The 13,334-nt window shown below is 40.3% G+C and overlaps 1 protein-coding gene across 2 annotated transcripts in view; it reads left to right on the top strand.

Moving 5' to 3' along the window:
* Positions 1-13,334, top strand: part of ZMPSTE24 (zinc metallopeptidase STE24) — a 48,825-nt gene that overhangs the window by 21,051 nt on the left and 14,440 nt on the right. For both annotated transcript variants that reach the window (XM_021096012.1, XM_021096013.1), the window contains 2 exons: positions 2,131-2,272; positions 7,568-7,752. In XM_021096012.1, coding sequence (XP_020951671.1) covers positions 2,131-2,272; positions 7,568-7,752 — 327 coding nt within the window. The remainder of the gene's footprint in view (positions 1-2,130; positions 2,273-7,567; positions 7,753-13,334) is intronic.

Raw genomic sequence — 13,334 nt, forward strand, 5'->3', positions numbered from 1 at the left:
TTTCCATACCCGAAGCACATGTAAGTTCCTGGGTTAAAGATCAAATAGTCCCAGCAGCAGCTTCGACCTGTGCTATAGCTGCAGCAATGTCAGATGCTTATCCTGCCATAGCAGGAACTCCAGTACTTTTAATGATCCAGTTGTCAGGCAGTTTAGGCTGTGCATTTGTGAGCTGCCACCAGAATAATGACTAAGTTTGACAATTTGATGACTCTTGGTTGAGCTACAGTGCCTAAAAATTTGGATCTTTTGAACAAGGAATAGATGGGAGTTCCCGTCGTGGCTCAGCGGAAATGAATCTAACATCCATGAGGATGTAGGTTCGATCCCTGGCCTCGCTCAGTAGGTTAGGGATCGGTGTTGCTGTGGCTGTGGTGTAGGCTGGCAGCTACAGCTCCGGTTCAACCCCTAGCCTGGGAACTTCCATATGCCACGGGTGTGGCCCTAAAAAAAGCAAAAAAAGAAAGAATAGGTGTAAGAGGGACAAGAAAAAGAAGGCATAAATCTTAAAGCATAGATCATAAAATATCTGCTCTCTTTTTTTCTCCTTCCCCTGCCTTTTCCTTCCTCCTTTCTCTTCACTCTACCCCTTCTTCTCTGTCCCTTGCCCCGTCTTCCTCCCTTCCCTTCTCCCTGTTCCTTGTCTCTTCCTTTTCTCCTCCACTGCCCAGTCCTATTCCCTCTCTTCCTTCTCCCTCCTTCTTCCCCTCCCCTCCCCGTCAGACCTTCCTCACATCTTCTTTTCCTCTTCTCTTTCCCATATTCTGAAATGCTTCACAACACAATCTGAAAGGTATGTAAGCAGTCCCCAGAGAATACCACCTATCAGCTCTTCACCTGCACTGTTGATGAGTTTCTTTTCGTCTGAATTACTGTGATGCTTATTGCTTCACTTCCCATTGGTGGGATCATGCCTGGAAAATGGAGTTACAAATATATGTTGTATGGCAGATTGAAGTGAGACGAGAGCAAAGGAAATATTCCCAAAATGCTTAAGGAGTGTTGTTTCAACCACTGTGTACAGTTGTGAACTGTAGGTCATTAATGTTAGCAAATAAACCAAGTAACAGGGAGATCCCGTCGTGACTAGGATCCATGAGGCCTCGGATTTAATCCCTGGCCTTGCTCAGTGGGTTAAGGATCCCATGTTGCTGTGTGCTACAGTGTAGGTCACAGACATGGCTCATATCTGGTGTTGCTCTGGTGTAAGCTGGCAGCTGCGGCTCAGATTCCACCCCTAGCCCAGGAACTTCCATAAGCCATGGGTGTGGCCCTGAAAAAGACAAAAAACAAATAACTGCACACAGTTAAGCTCTACTGATTATTTTTTTTAAGCAAATACTTCAAGTCTATCATGATTATCCTGAAAGGCAAATTCCAAGTTATGATGAGCTTATGAAGTATCATAAATTCTCACAATAGTTTTGAAAGTACCATATGGCTTTTTCAATTATTACCACCTAGAGACTACTCTTTTTTTTTTTTTTTTTTTTGGTTTTTAGGGCCACACTCGAAGCATATAGAGGTTCCCAGGCAAGGGGTCAAATTGGAGCTACAACTGCCCGCCTACACCACAGCCACAGCAATGCTGGATCTGAGTCATGTCTGTGACCTACACCATAGCTCATGGCAGCTCAGGATGCTTAACCCACTGAGCAAGGCCAGGGATTGAACTCACAGCCTCGTGGTTCCTAGTCAGATTTGTTTCTGCTGTGCCATAATGTGAACTCCCGAGACTACTTATTTTGATTTAATTCATCAAACAGATACTGAGTGTTTACGATCTGGTACTATTTGAACAAATAAGATAAGGTCCCTGTTCTTGGAGCTAAGATCACATAACTGTTTTAATATTGAATCTGTATAATGAATGGGTTTTGTATTTGTTTTCGTTTCTTTGTGCACCACCTGTTGCATGTGGAAGTTACTGGGCCAGGAGTCGAACCTGTACCACAGCAGTGATCCAAACTGTTGCAGTGATAATGCTGGATCCTTAATCAGCTCTTTAACCCCCTGCGCCACAAGAGAACCCCCTGGGATTTTTGTTTTTGTTGTTGTTATTTTTGGGGGGTTATGAGTAGTTTCTCTTTAAGAACATATTCATAAGTAGTTCTCACATTTGCTTTTCAGGTGCTTGTCACCATCTATGCTGATTACATTGCTCCTTTATTTGACAAATTCACACCTCTGCCTGAGGGGAAGCTTAAACAAGAAATTGAAATCATGGCAAAGAGTATTGACTTCCCTTTGACTAAGGTGTATGTTGTTGAAGGTAAGGCTCCTTGGGGTAAGAAACTTTTATTTGAGTGATTTGTTTTAATTGAGTACTTTTATTCTTAAAACTTTAATGAAAGAGTTTGAATCAGTTGGTTTTGGGGGTTTTTGTTTGTGTGCCTTTTGTTTAAAGGTTAGGATTTTACATTTTGGCTTTTTAGGCTTTATAAGAATTAATGACCTAGTCCAGGGATAGAAACTGGTGGCCTGATGCCAAATCTTGCCCTTGCCTGCAACTGTATTTGGTTGGCTTTACAGTATTGTTTTAAATTCTGGGCCAAGACTTTTATCACTCCCTGTTACATCATAGTACTAGATTGATTTATTCACTTCTATTACCTGCCTGGCTCCTTGAGCTAGACTCTTGCTTAGTCAGATTCCATTTGGCACTGGTTTGAGGGTTAAAAACAGAACCAGTGTCATTGGCTTTGTCTCCCCCAAGAAAACTTACCATGTACGGCAGGATGCTGATTTCACCTGCAGATTACCCAGACTGTAGTAACACTAGGTACTTCAGGTAGGTTCTACTTTGTTTTTGAGAGTTAGGCTACATAAGACTACTATAGTCCCAAGGAAGCCTACAAAGATGCAGAGAAAGACTGTGTGGCATCATGACTTTCAAAATCTATAAATTAAAATCCATGTAAATGAATGAGACTAGTTCTGCCTCCGCCATTTGTCAACTGTGGGATCTTGAACAAGTCACTTTGCCCTTCTGGGTTTCAGTTTTGCTTCCTCTCTAGTCTGGCAGACATTTTCTATAAAGAGCTAGACAATAAGGATTTTAGGGTTTGCAGGTCACACGGTCTCTGTTGTAGCTATTCAACTCTGCCATGGCAGTACAAAGACAGCCATAGATAATACATAAACAAATGAGCATGGCTGGGTTCTAATACATTTTTATTGAAAAAAATAAGTGGCAGGTTTGACTTGCCCTGCAAGCCGTGATTTGCCTTTCCCGCCTCTAAAACTAAAAAATCACCACTGGGAAGCAGCTTTAGTGGATGAAGAAGTAGAAACTGAGAAGTAGTTGCAGGGGCAGGGGAGAACAGAGATGGTTACAACTGGAGATAATGAATTAATAGTAACTAGAAGAGTACAGAAATCTCAGACATTTGGGGGCCAACTCACAGCACAATTGGAATATGTCTATGGGGAAATGGTAGAAAAATAAGCCAATTCATACTACTACTTTAGCCTCTGAGATTGCTACGTTTTTAATTGGTATTAAACCAGTAGCATACTGATCAGTACAGTAGAACATTTCTGAGGGACTTTTACTGAAGGGACACCCTAAGTTGCTGATCACTTAAGTTGTAATCAGATAATGTGAGAGCTAATGCTATGATGATAGAGATAATAGAGAAGATTTGTGATATATGCCATCAGTGCTGTAGAATTTTAGGTGAAATGGGGAACACTTCATGGAGGTCTGTAACACAAGCTGAGACTATAGAAAATCAAGATTGGAGTAGCTAGAGGGTAGCATTTCTGAGGTCAGGCTTGAGTTTAAGTTCTGGTTCTATCACAAAGGACCTGTGTGACTTTGGGCAACTTACCTCTACTAAACAGAAGTTACTCTTCCTTAATGTATATTTTTGTTGTTAATAATGGTAACAATCCTCAGAAATATTTTGAGTGAATGAATGTTGTTACTAACAGTAATAACACACATTATGGACTTGTAAATTGAAAGGGAAAAACCAGTTGAAAAGCCAGAAGTCCTGCTCTCAAAAAATCTCAGCAAGTACTGAGCAGAGAGTTAAACTAGTGTGAAGTGATGAAGAAAGTCTGAGGAGATACTTTAGATTAGGTCATCAGATAAGACCACTCTGAGCAAAAGAATTTAAGCTGAGATCTGAAGGAAGGAGCCATCCATGCTGAGATCAGTGGGGAGACCTTCCAGAACTTTGTATCTTCAAAAAACAGAAAGAAGTGCGGCTACCAAATAGCAGGAAAGTGTTATGACATGAACTCTGAGACATAGACAAGAGTCAGACCACAGAGACCTTTGTAAATCAGGGTAGGGAACTTGGATTTTATTTTAAGGCTGGGGGGGAAGCTGTTGAAGGTTTTAGGCAGGAAAGTGACATGGCCTGGTTTGTACTTTTTTTTTTTTTTTGTCTTTTTAGGGCCACACTTGTGGTATACGGAGGTTCCAAGCTAGGGGTCGAATTGGAGTTGTAGCCACTGGCCTACGTACACCATACCAACACCAAACCCGAGTTGTGTGTGTGATCTGCACCACAGCTCATGGCAATGCCAGATCCTTAACCCACTGAGCGAGGCCAGGGACCAAACCTGCATTCTCATAAATACTAGTCAGATTCGTTTCCCCTGAGCCATGACAGGAACTCCTCGTTTGTACTTTTAACCTATCTTGGGTTGCTATACAGAGAATAGGTGGTGGGGAGGCAAGAGGAGAAGCAGGGAGAGCAGTTAGGAGGCCCGTGCAGTTCAGGAGGAGATTCTAAAATGGTGGCTTAGATTAAGGTGTAGTAATTGATGGAGGGAAGTGGGTGTATTTGGGATGTGTTTTGGTGGTAGAGTTGATGGAATTTGCTAATAGATGGCACGTAAAGGAATAATGGAGAAAGGGACATCAAAGATAACGACCAAGATTTTTGGACTAAATGGGTAAATGGTGGGTTACTGAGATGGGAAAAAAATGGGAGAAGAGCAGGTTTGTGAGGGCTTAAGTTCTGTTGGGTGTGTTATATTTCGAGATACCTATTCAGCTAGAGTACTGAAGTTCTACAAGCAATAATTAGTTATACATCAGTCATAGAAACCTACTGTGGCTGATTTAACCTGAAAAATTCTTTATTGAAACAGTATTTGGTCACTCACAAAATCATCAGGAAAGTTAAGTTTACCAGACTTGGAAATTGGGCTCTCTGTTGGGAGATGAGGAACTTAGAATCATCCTGCACAACCAGTCTGGTGATGACACTGCTGTTGGGTTTAGCAGTTTGCACCTTTAACATCCCTTCCACTAGCACCTACAGAATTAATTCCTCACTGCTCTGCTCCTTTGTGTAATTAGCTAACCATTCAGAGTCCCCAGTGGGTGCGTCTGATAGACTGAGCTAGGGCACTGGACTAGCTGCCAGGAGTGCTGGAGAAGCAGATATCTAGCTCTTAGATTTCTCAAGTGAGAATCTTTCTCTCATAAGACTTGTGTGGCGTAAAATTCCCTAAACTCTGCAAGGGGATTCTAATACTGGTCAGGGAAAAACTACACCTAAGAGTATAAACAACAAATATGTATTATAGACCTTGATGTGGAGATGTAGGCGTGTCAGGTAGGCAACTGGATATAGATATCTGGAGCTCTAGGGAGAGGTCAGGGCTAGAAATAGTGATGTGGAAACATCTGGCATGTGTTTAATGCTGTGGATGAGGGCACTTAGAGAAGAGAAGGGGGTTCAGGTCAGAGTCAGCAGAGAAGGAAGAGCCAGCAAAGGCTGAGGAGGCGAGACCACTGAGGTAGGAAGAAAACCAGAAGAAGATGATGTTTCTTTTGAGTCAGGAGAAGAAAGTGTTTCAAGGAAGCAGTGGTCAGCTGTATCTAATACAGCTGAGAGGCTGATACAGTTGCACAAACATTTCAGTTTTCAGAGTTCTCAAATACCTCATATCTCAGGTGTCATCATTAATTCATCCAGTAAACAAGCCTTAGTGAACAAATAACTGTATGCCAGGCACAGTGATACGGAAAGCTTCTGATCTAGTGCAGGGACTCTTAAACTTTAAGAATCCCCTGGAGAGTTTGTTAAAAGACATTCCTCGACATTCTGACTTATTGGATATTTCTAGTATTTACATTTAACAGGTGCCTGTAGGTGATTTTGGTGTAGGTATTCCTCGGGAGACACTTTGAGATACTTAAACCAGTGAGAGATACTAAGACGTTAATTTTATTTTACTTATCTGCCTATTTCCACAGATAACTTCAGGCAGCTTTTAAGAAATATTTTTTAATTGATTAAAAAATTAGAATCAGAGAAGATAGAAGTGTAATATTCAGATACACAGCTTTCTAAATCCTAAGATCCTATATTATTGACAAAATTGGACTACATGTTTGGCTCTTAACTTCCAGGCAACCAAACCAAAACGCTGGAGCCTCATGTCATAAACATGAAAATAAAGCTTAAAGAAATTAAGAACGGTAGTTCCTCTTGTGGCTCAGCGAAAACAAATCTGACTAGCATCGGTGAGGATGCAGGTTTGATCCCTGGCCTTGCTCAGTATGTTAAGGATCTGGTGTTGCTGTGAGCTGTGGTGTAGGTCGCAGATGCGGCTCGGATCTGATGTTATGCTGTGGCTATGGCATAGTCTGGCAGCTGCAGCTCCGATTGGACCTCTAGCCTGGGAACCTCCGTATGCCACGGGTGCAGCCCTAAAAAATGAAAGAAAAAAAGAAAGAAAGAGAGGGAGGGAGGGGGGAGGAAGGACAAAAGGACAGAAGGATGAAAGGAAGGAAAGAAAAAAAGAAGGAAGGAAAGAAAAAAATAAAGAAGGAAAGAACGTTTCTTATATTTACACAACTAATGCATGGCAGAGCCAAGATTTGAACCTAAAGTCTGTTCTTAACCACTAAACTCACTGCACATGGTAGGACATAAAATATAAAGAAAACTATGGAAAATAAAGAAAAATATAAAGAATAAAAATCAGCCATAGTTCAGCTACTGTTAGCCACTGTTAACATTTTAGGTACTTTTTTTTCCAGTCTTTTTAAAGAGAGCTTTAGTTTTTTCTAATTATAGAAATAAGTGTACTTGTGTTAAAAGCCTTGAAAAGGATAAAGAGGGAACAAAAATCCTTATTTCTAGAACCCAGTAATAAATAATATTTTAATATATTTCTTAATATGCTCGTGTTTATGCTTTTCCATTTACATGCACATTTTTATGACAATAATAGAACTTTATATACATGAAGTGTTATATCCTTTTCAGTATGTTGGTGAGCTTTTTCCTATCTTGTTAAAATTCTTCAAAAAGGATAATTTTTTTCTGGCTGCTTAAAATTCCATTTCATAGCTTTACCATAATTTAATCCACAACTGTTGGATATTAGGCTTTATTTATTTACTTATTGCTATTAAGACTGCAGAAAAACAATCTCCACTGCTGGTGGTGCTTTATGTTGATATAATATTCTTCAGGTGTTAAACAACATGAAAATGTTAATGTCCTTTCCAGTAATTCAGTTTCTAGGCGTCTCTCCAAAAGACCCCAGGCTTTTTAATTATTTTCCATGCTTTGAACTGTCTTTTCCTTAGGATCTAAACGCTCTTCCCACAGCAATGCTTATTTTTATGGCTTCTTCAAGAACAAGCGAATAGTTTTGTTTGACACTCTACTAGAAGAGTATTCTGTATTAAACAAAGACATCCAGGAGGAGTCTGGCATGGAACCCCGCAATGATGGAGAAGGGGACAGTGAAGAAATAAAAGCTAAAGTTAAAGTGAGTTCTTCTTTTCCTAAGAGACCCTGGCTTAGTTTTTATAAACAGTTCCTGTAACAGTTCAAAATAACATCAATTTCTATGTAGTGAGTGTTGAATTCAGGGAGACTATCAAAAACACAGTGACCCCTTTATAATTCTGGTATCTGGGAGAGATTATCGCTATGGTTATATGCTATCTACCGTGCAAGCCTTCGCAGAATGTACATGTTAAAATTACAAGTGTAAGGTAGGAAATTTTTTATGATTATAAGCTGTCTTTATAACAGGGACTATATATATAATCCTGATATATTTATGATCAAAGAATTCCCACAGGCAGGATGAAGAGGAGATGAACATCTTATTTTTAGCTTCATTGAGATGTGGTAATTAATAGGCTTTAGCAATGAAGAGGCTGAATTTGAATCCTGGTTCTGTCATTTAGTAGCTGTGCATCCTTGGATACACCATGTAACTTGGTCAGTTTTCTTTTGTTTTTTTCTTTACCAAGTATTTATGAAATGTAAACTCTGTGCTGAGATACTTTCCTTGGCACTAGGAATACAAAAATAAAGAGGCAAACCTTGCTCTCAAGGAATTTATGGTCAAAAGGAGACTGATATCAGACAATCTCAGTCTGATACTGTAATTGCTTCAGTGAAGCTGTGTATACTGGATGCAGTGAGAACACAAGAGAAAACATTTCTTAAATCTGACCTGAGAGTCTGAGAAAGCTTTTTCTGAATCTGCTGGTGCAGAAGGTCACCTGATGTTGATCAGCAAAATCTAAAGTATACCAAGACGAAACGAGGAAGGGGGGGAGGTAATGATAAGAAACCAATACAACAGTCTCCAGTACTTGTCTGTGTGATGGAATGTACCATTGGCTTTGATGTCGTTCAGAGATGATTTGGGATATGTGTGACTCTGGGCAAGTAAGTTAAGCTCTCTAAATCTTTGATTTCACAACTGAAAGACAGTGCCAGCAGGGTTTCTCCCCTTGGCCCTCTTCACATCTAGGACCAGATAATTTTTCATGTGGGTGGCTATTGTGTACATCATAGGATGTCTAGCAGCATCCCTGGCCAGTGTCCATCCCTCCTTTCCCACCAAAAAATGTCTCTTTTCATTCCCAGATGTGCCCAAGGGCAGGAGAGAGGGGGCAAGATCACTCCTAGTTGAAAAATACTAGGATAAAGATGCCTACTTTTTAGGGTTCTAAAAGATTAAATGAAATAATATATGTGAAAGACCTTGTACTCTATATATTTTAAGTACCAGAAAATAACTACTATCATTGACCATCTGTTTTGACCTTGAAGAAATGGTCTAGAGAGGTGTCTAGTCTGTTTTAATTTTTATTTATTTATTTATTTTTTTGTCTTTTTTTTTTTTTTTTTTTTTTCCATTTCTTGGGCCGCTCCCACGGCATATGGAGATTCCCAGGCTAGGGGTCCAATGGAGCTGTAGCCACTGGCCTACGCCAGAGCCACAGCAACGCGGGATCCGAGCCGCGTCTGCAACCTACACCACAGCTCACGGCAACGCCGGATCATTAACCCACTGAGCAAGGGCAGGGACCGAACCCGCAACCTCATGGTTCCTAGTCGTATTCGTTAACCACTGCGCCACGACAAGAACTCCTTAATTTTTATTTTATTTAATTTTTTTTTCTTTTGCTTTTTAGGTCCGCATCCACAGCATATGGAGGTTACTAGGCCAGGGGTCAAATTGGAGCTAAAGCCATTGGCCTACACCACAGCCACAGCAATGCAGGATCCGAGCCGCCTCCTCAACCTACACCATAGCTCACAGCAATGCTGGATCCTTAACCCACTGAACAAGGCTAGCGATCAAACCCACAACCTCATGGATTCGTTTGGATTCGTTTCCACTGTACCACAACGGAAGCTCTTTTTTTTGTTGTTTTTTGTTTTTTTGCCTAACCTGTTTTAAATATGTAGATAGAACAAAATTCTTTGAAAGGGTTAAATAGCATTGGTTGAGGGTTATCTCCTCTGATTTTTTTTTTAAGTGGGGTTATCCTGTTGGGATATTAGATTTAAAGTCACTTTGGTCTGGAGTTCGAGTCATGGCGCAGTGGTTAATGAATCCGACTAGGAAGCACGAGGTTGCTGGTTCAATCCCTGGCCTTGCTCAGTGGGTCCAGGATCCGGAGTTGCCGTGAGCTGTGGTGTAGGTTGCAGATGCGGCTTGGATCCCAGGTTGCTGTGGCTCTGGCAGGCCGGTGGCTACGGCTCCGATTTGACCCTAGCCTGGGAATCTCCATATGCCTCAGGAGCGGCCCTAGAAAAGGCAAAAAGCAAAAAATAAAAAATAAAATCACTTTGGTCTGACGAGAGTCATAGGATTTTAAGCTAGAACTCTTAAGGTCATTTATAGATGGGTACACTAAAGTCCAGAAAGGGTAACCAGGCAGCAACACTGTGGAATGCTTCCCCATGTCTTGGCTATTGTGAATAGTGCTCCAATGAACAGAGGGATGCATGCATCTTTTTGAATGAAAGTTTTGCCTGGATATGTGCCCAAGAATGGGATTGCTGGATCATATGATAGTTCCATATTTAGTTTTCTGAGGTCAGATTACTTTATCGCCAAACTTGGGTGTTAGATAGTGGTCTGCTGATTTTAAGCAATATAATGAAATCACCAACCTTCAGTATCTGCGAGAACAATATTCTTTGGCTTAAATCTTAAAAGTTGGGTAGTCCTTTGAATTGTATTGAATGGAGACAGAGTTATTTTGCTGGCTACTTGAAGAGCCTGCTTTATTTCATTGATAGCTACAAATATTTTAGCATCTATGTATAAGTTACATAGTCCTACCCTATAGAACCTGTAGGTAGAGGAGACTGGATATGTATACAGACAGCTCATAGTTTAAGACAGAGGATGTTAAATATCATGAGTGGCTGAAATAATGTTGCTTTTAGAAATTGAGAAATTAATACAGATTCTATATTGTAATCAACTATAATAATTTTTTTTTTTTACCTTTTTATGGCTGTACCTGTGGCATATGCAAGTTCTCAGGCTAGGGGTCCAATCAGAGCTGCAGCTGCTGGCCTACAACCTAGCTATAGCAACACCACATCCAAGCCTTGTCTGTGACCTACACCACAGCTCACAGCAACGTTGGATCCTTAACCCACTGAGCGAGGCCAGTGGTCGAACCTGCATCCTCATAGATACTAGTTAGGTTCTTAACCCACTGAGCCACAATGGGACCTCCCAATAAAAATTAAAAAAAAAAAAAGAAATATGAATTCTAATGGTTAGACAGTTTTCTTAAAAGAGAGGATATTTGAATTAGAATTGTGACTTGACTTGGGGATGGTGCTTTTCAGGTTGAAGATATGGAATGAATAAAGCTATAAAGGCAAAAAAACCTACAGAATGGCTATTCTGAAAATAGTGAATAAATGTATTCTTATAAATGGGGATAGATAGGTAGGCCAGGACCAGTTTATAAAATACTTCTTCCTGAAGACGTTGAATGGTTATTTTCAGTGGCCTGGAAAGTTAAGATTGATTCGGGTGGAGGCCAAAACTTATTTTAGGAAATTAAAAAAAAAATTTTTGTCTTTTTAGGGCCGCACCTACAGCATATGGAAGTTCTAGGGTTGAATCAGAGCTGTAGCTGTCAGCTACAACCACAGCAACGCCAGATCCGAGCGGTGTCTGCAACCTATGCTGCAGCTTGCAACAATGCTAGATACTTAGCGGGGCCAGGGATTGAACCTGCATCCTCATGGATACTAGCTGGGTTCATTACTGCTGAGCCACAATGGCAACTCCTAGGAAGTTTAAAATTTGATGGCAGTATATAGGATAGAGCAAAGATTGGAGGCAAGAGAGACTTCTAGGGGCCTATTGCATCAAGATAACCAAGATAGACATGAATTAAGGACCTACACTAGAGAGAGAGGTCACAGTAAGTGTGGAGTCATAATAAAAGATGGATTTAAAGTACTTGGGTGTTTGCTATTACGAGGAGTGAAGGAGAAAGTCAAATATTGATGCAGCACTCGTACTCATTTCCAGCACATGTACCACAGGTGAGGTGACTTTAAGTAGTATATCATGATTTGAATAGCTATATGTATATTAGTGTACATAAGGAAAAAAGATAAAGTGAGTGTATCACAGTTTAATGAACATTATCATTTAGGATATGGATACGTTTAAAAAGTGAATTGAGGAGTTCTCTTGTGGCACAGTGGGTTGAGGATCTGGCATCGTCACTGCAGTGGCTTCGGTCACTGCTGTGGCACAGGTTGGATCCCTGGCCCAGGAACTTCCACATGCTGCAGATGTGGTCAAAACATTTTTTTAGGTGAATTGATTTAAAGAAAGATATTAAGTAAATAATCGCATAAAGAATACACAGGCGTGGCAGAAGTTTAGGAAACAGTTTATTCAGCACCCTGCTACTGAACGCCTATTATGTACTATGCAGTGGGAGATGCAAAATGGTTTGAAGTCTGGATGATGTAGAGAGGATGAAGTGTTTTGCTTTCAACAGATGTTTAAAGAAGAAAACTAAAGTTATCTGAAATCTCTCCTCTTCGAGATAACTACTACTGGCATTTTGATAAATATGTCCATATCGGCGATTCACATTTAAAAAGATGTCTAAGCTGGAGTTCCCATTGTGGCTCAGCAGTTAACAAATCTTACTAGCATCCAGGAGGACACAGGTTCAATCCCTGGCCTTGCTCAGTGGGTTAAAGAGCTGGTGGTGCCGTGAACTGTGGTGTACATCACAGATCTGCTGGTGTTGCTGTGGCTGTGGTGTAGACTGGTAGCTGTAGCTCTGATTCTCCCTCTAGCCTGGGAACTTCCATATGCCGAGGGTATGGCCCTAAAAAGCAAAAATAAAATAAAAAGATGTCTGAGAAACTTACTCTTTGCAATTTTACCCTTCAGAAGGCAGATTCAATAATTGGAACAACCTGTCTCCAAAGCAGTTTAAGTAAAAGGAAACATTTAAATACATAAAGACTATATGCAAAAGTTGTCCCTTTATAGACAAAAACAAGTATTTTCCCAGCAAGTGCTAGGGTTGTGTAAAAGTCTTTCCCGTTGATAAGTATAATGGAAAGAGGGCAGGATCCAGAAATGTGGGTTTGAGTTTTACCCACTACTTATTAGCAAGATGATCTTAAGAATTTTAACTTCTGGGTGTTTTTCATCTCCAAAATGAAGAAAACACTGCCTATCCTGAGAACTTGGTGTTGGGAGTATCAAAAAGAATCAGTGTGTGAATTATAGAAAAAGGAATGTGTTATATAGAAAAGTGAAAGATATATGGTACTTATTTTTGTTCTTGTATGTGAAATCAGCATGGGAAGAAAGAAAAATCCAATTTTGTTTGAGAATCTACCACAAATAAACAAGTCGCCTTTTTGCAGAAAGCGACCTTTATTTAAGCTCTTTCATTCCACATCAATGAATGTGACCCCACACAGTTCTGATTAGCTTCCTGAATCTGACATCAAACCAAGAGGCAAGAGCCTATGTTATAGAATAGAGACCTGCTTGTTTTATAAAGGAATTCATAATTCATATTGGGAAAC

This window comes from Sus scrofa, chromosome 6 (assembly GCF_000003025.6).
Source record: "Sus scrofa isolate TJ Tabasco breed Duroc chromosome 6, Sscrofa11.1, whole genome shotgun sequence".
NCBI lineage: Eukaryota > Metazoa > Chordata > Mammalia > Artiodactyla > Suidae > Sus > Sus scrofa.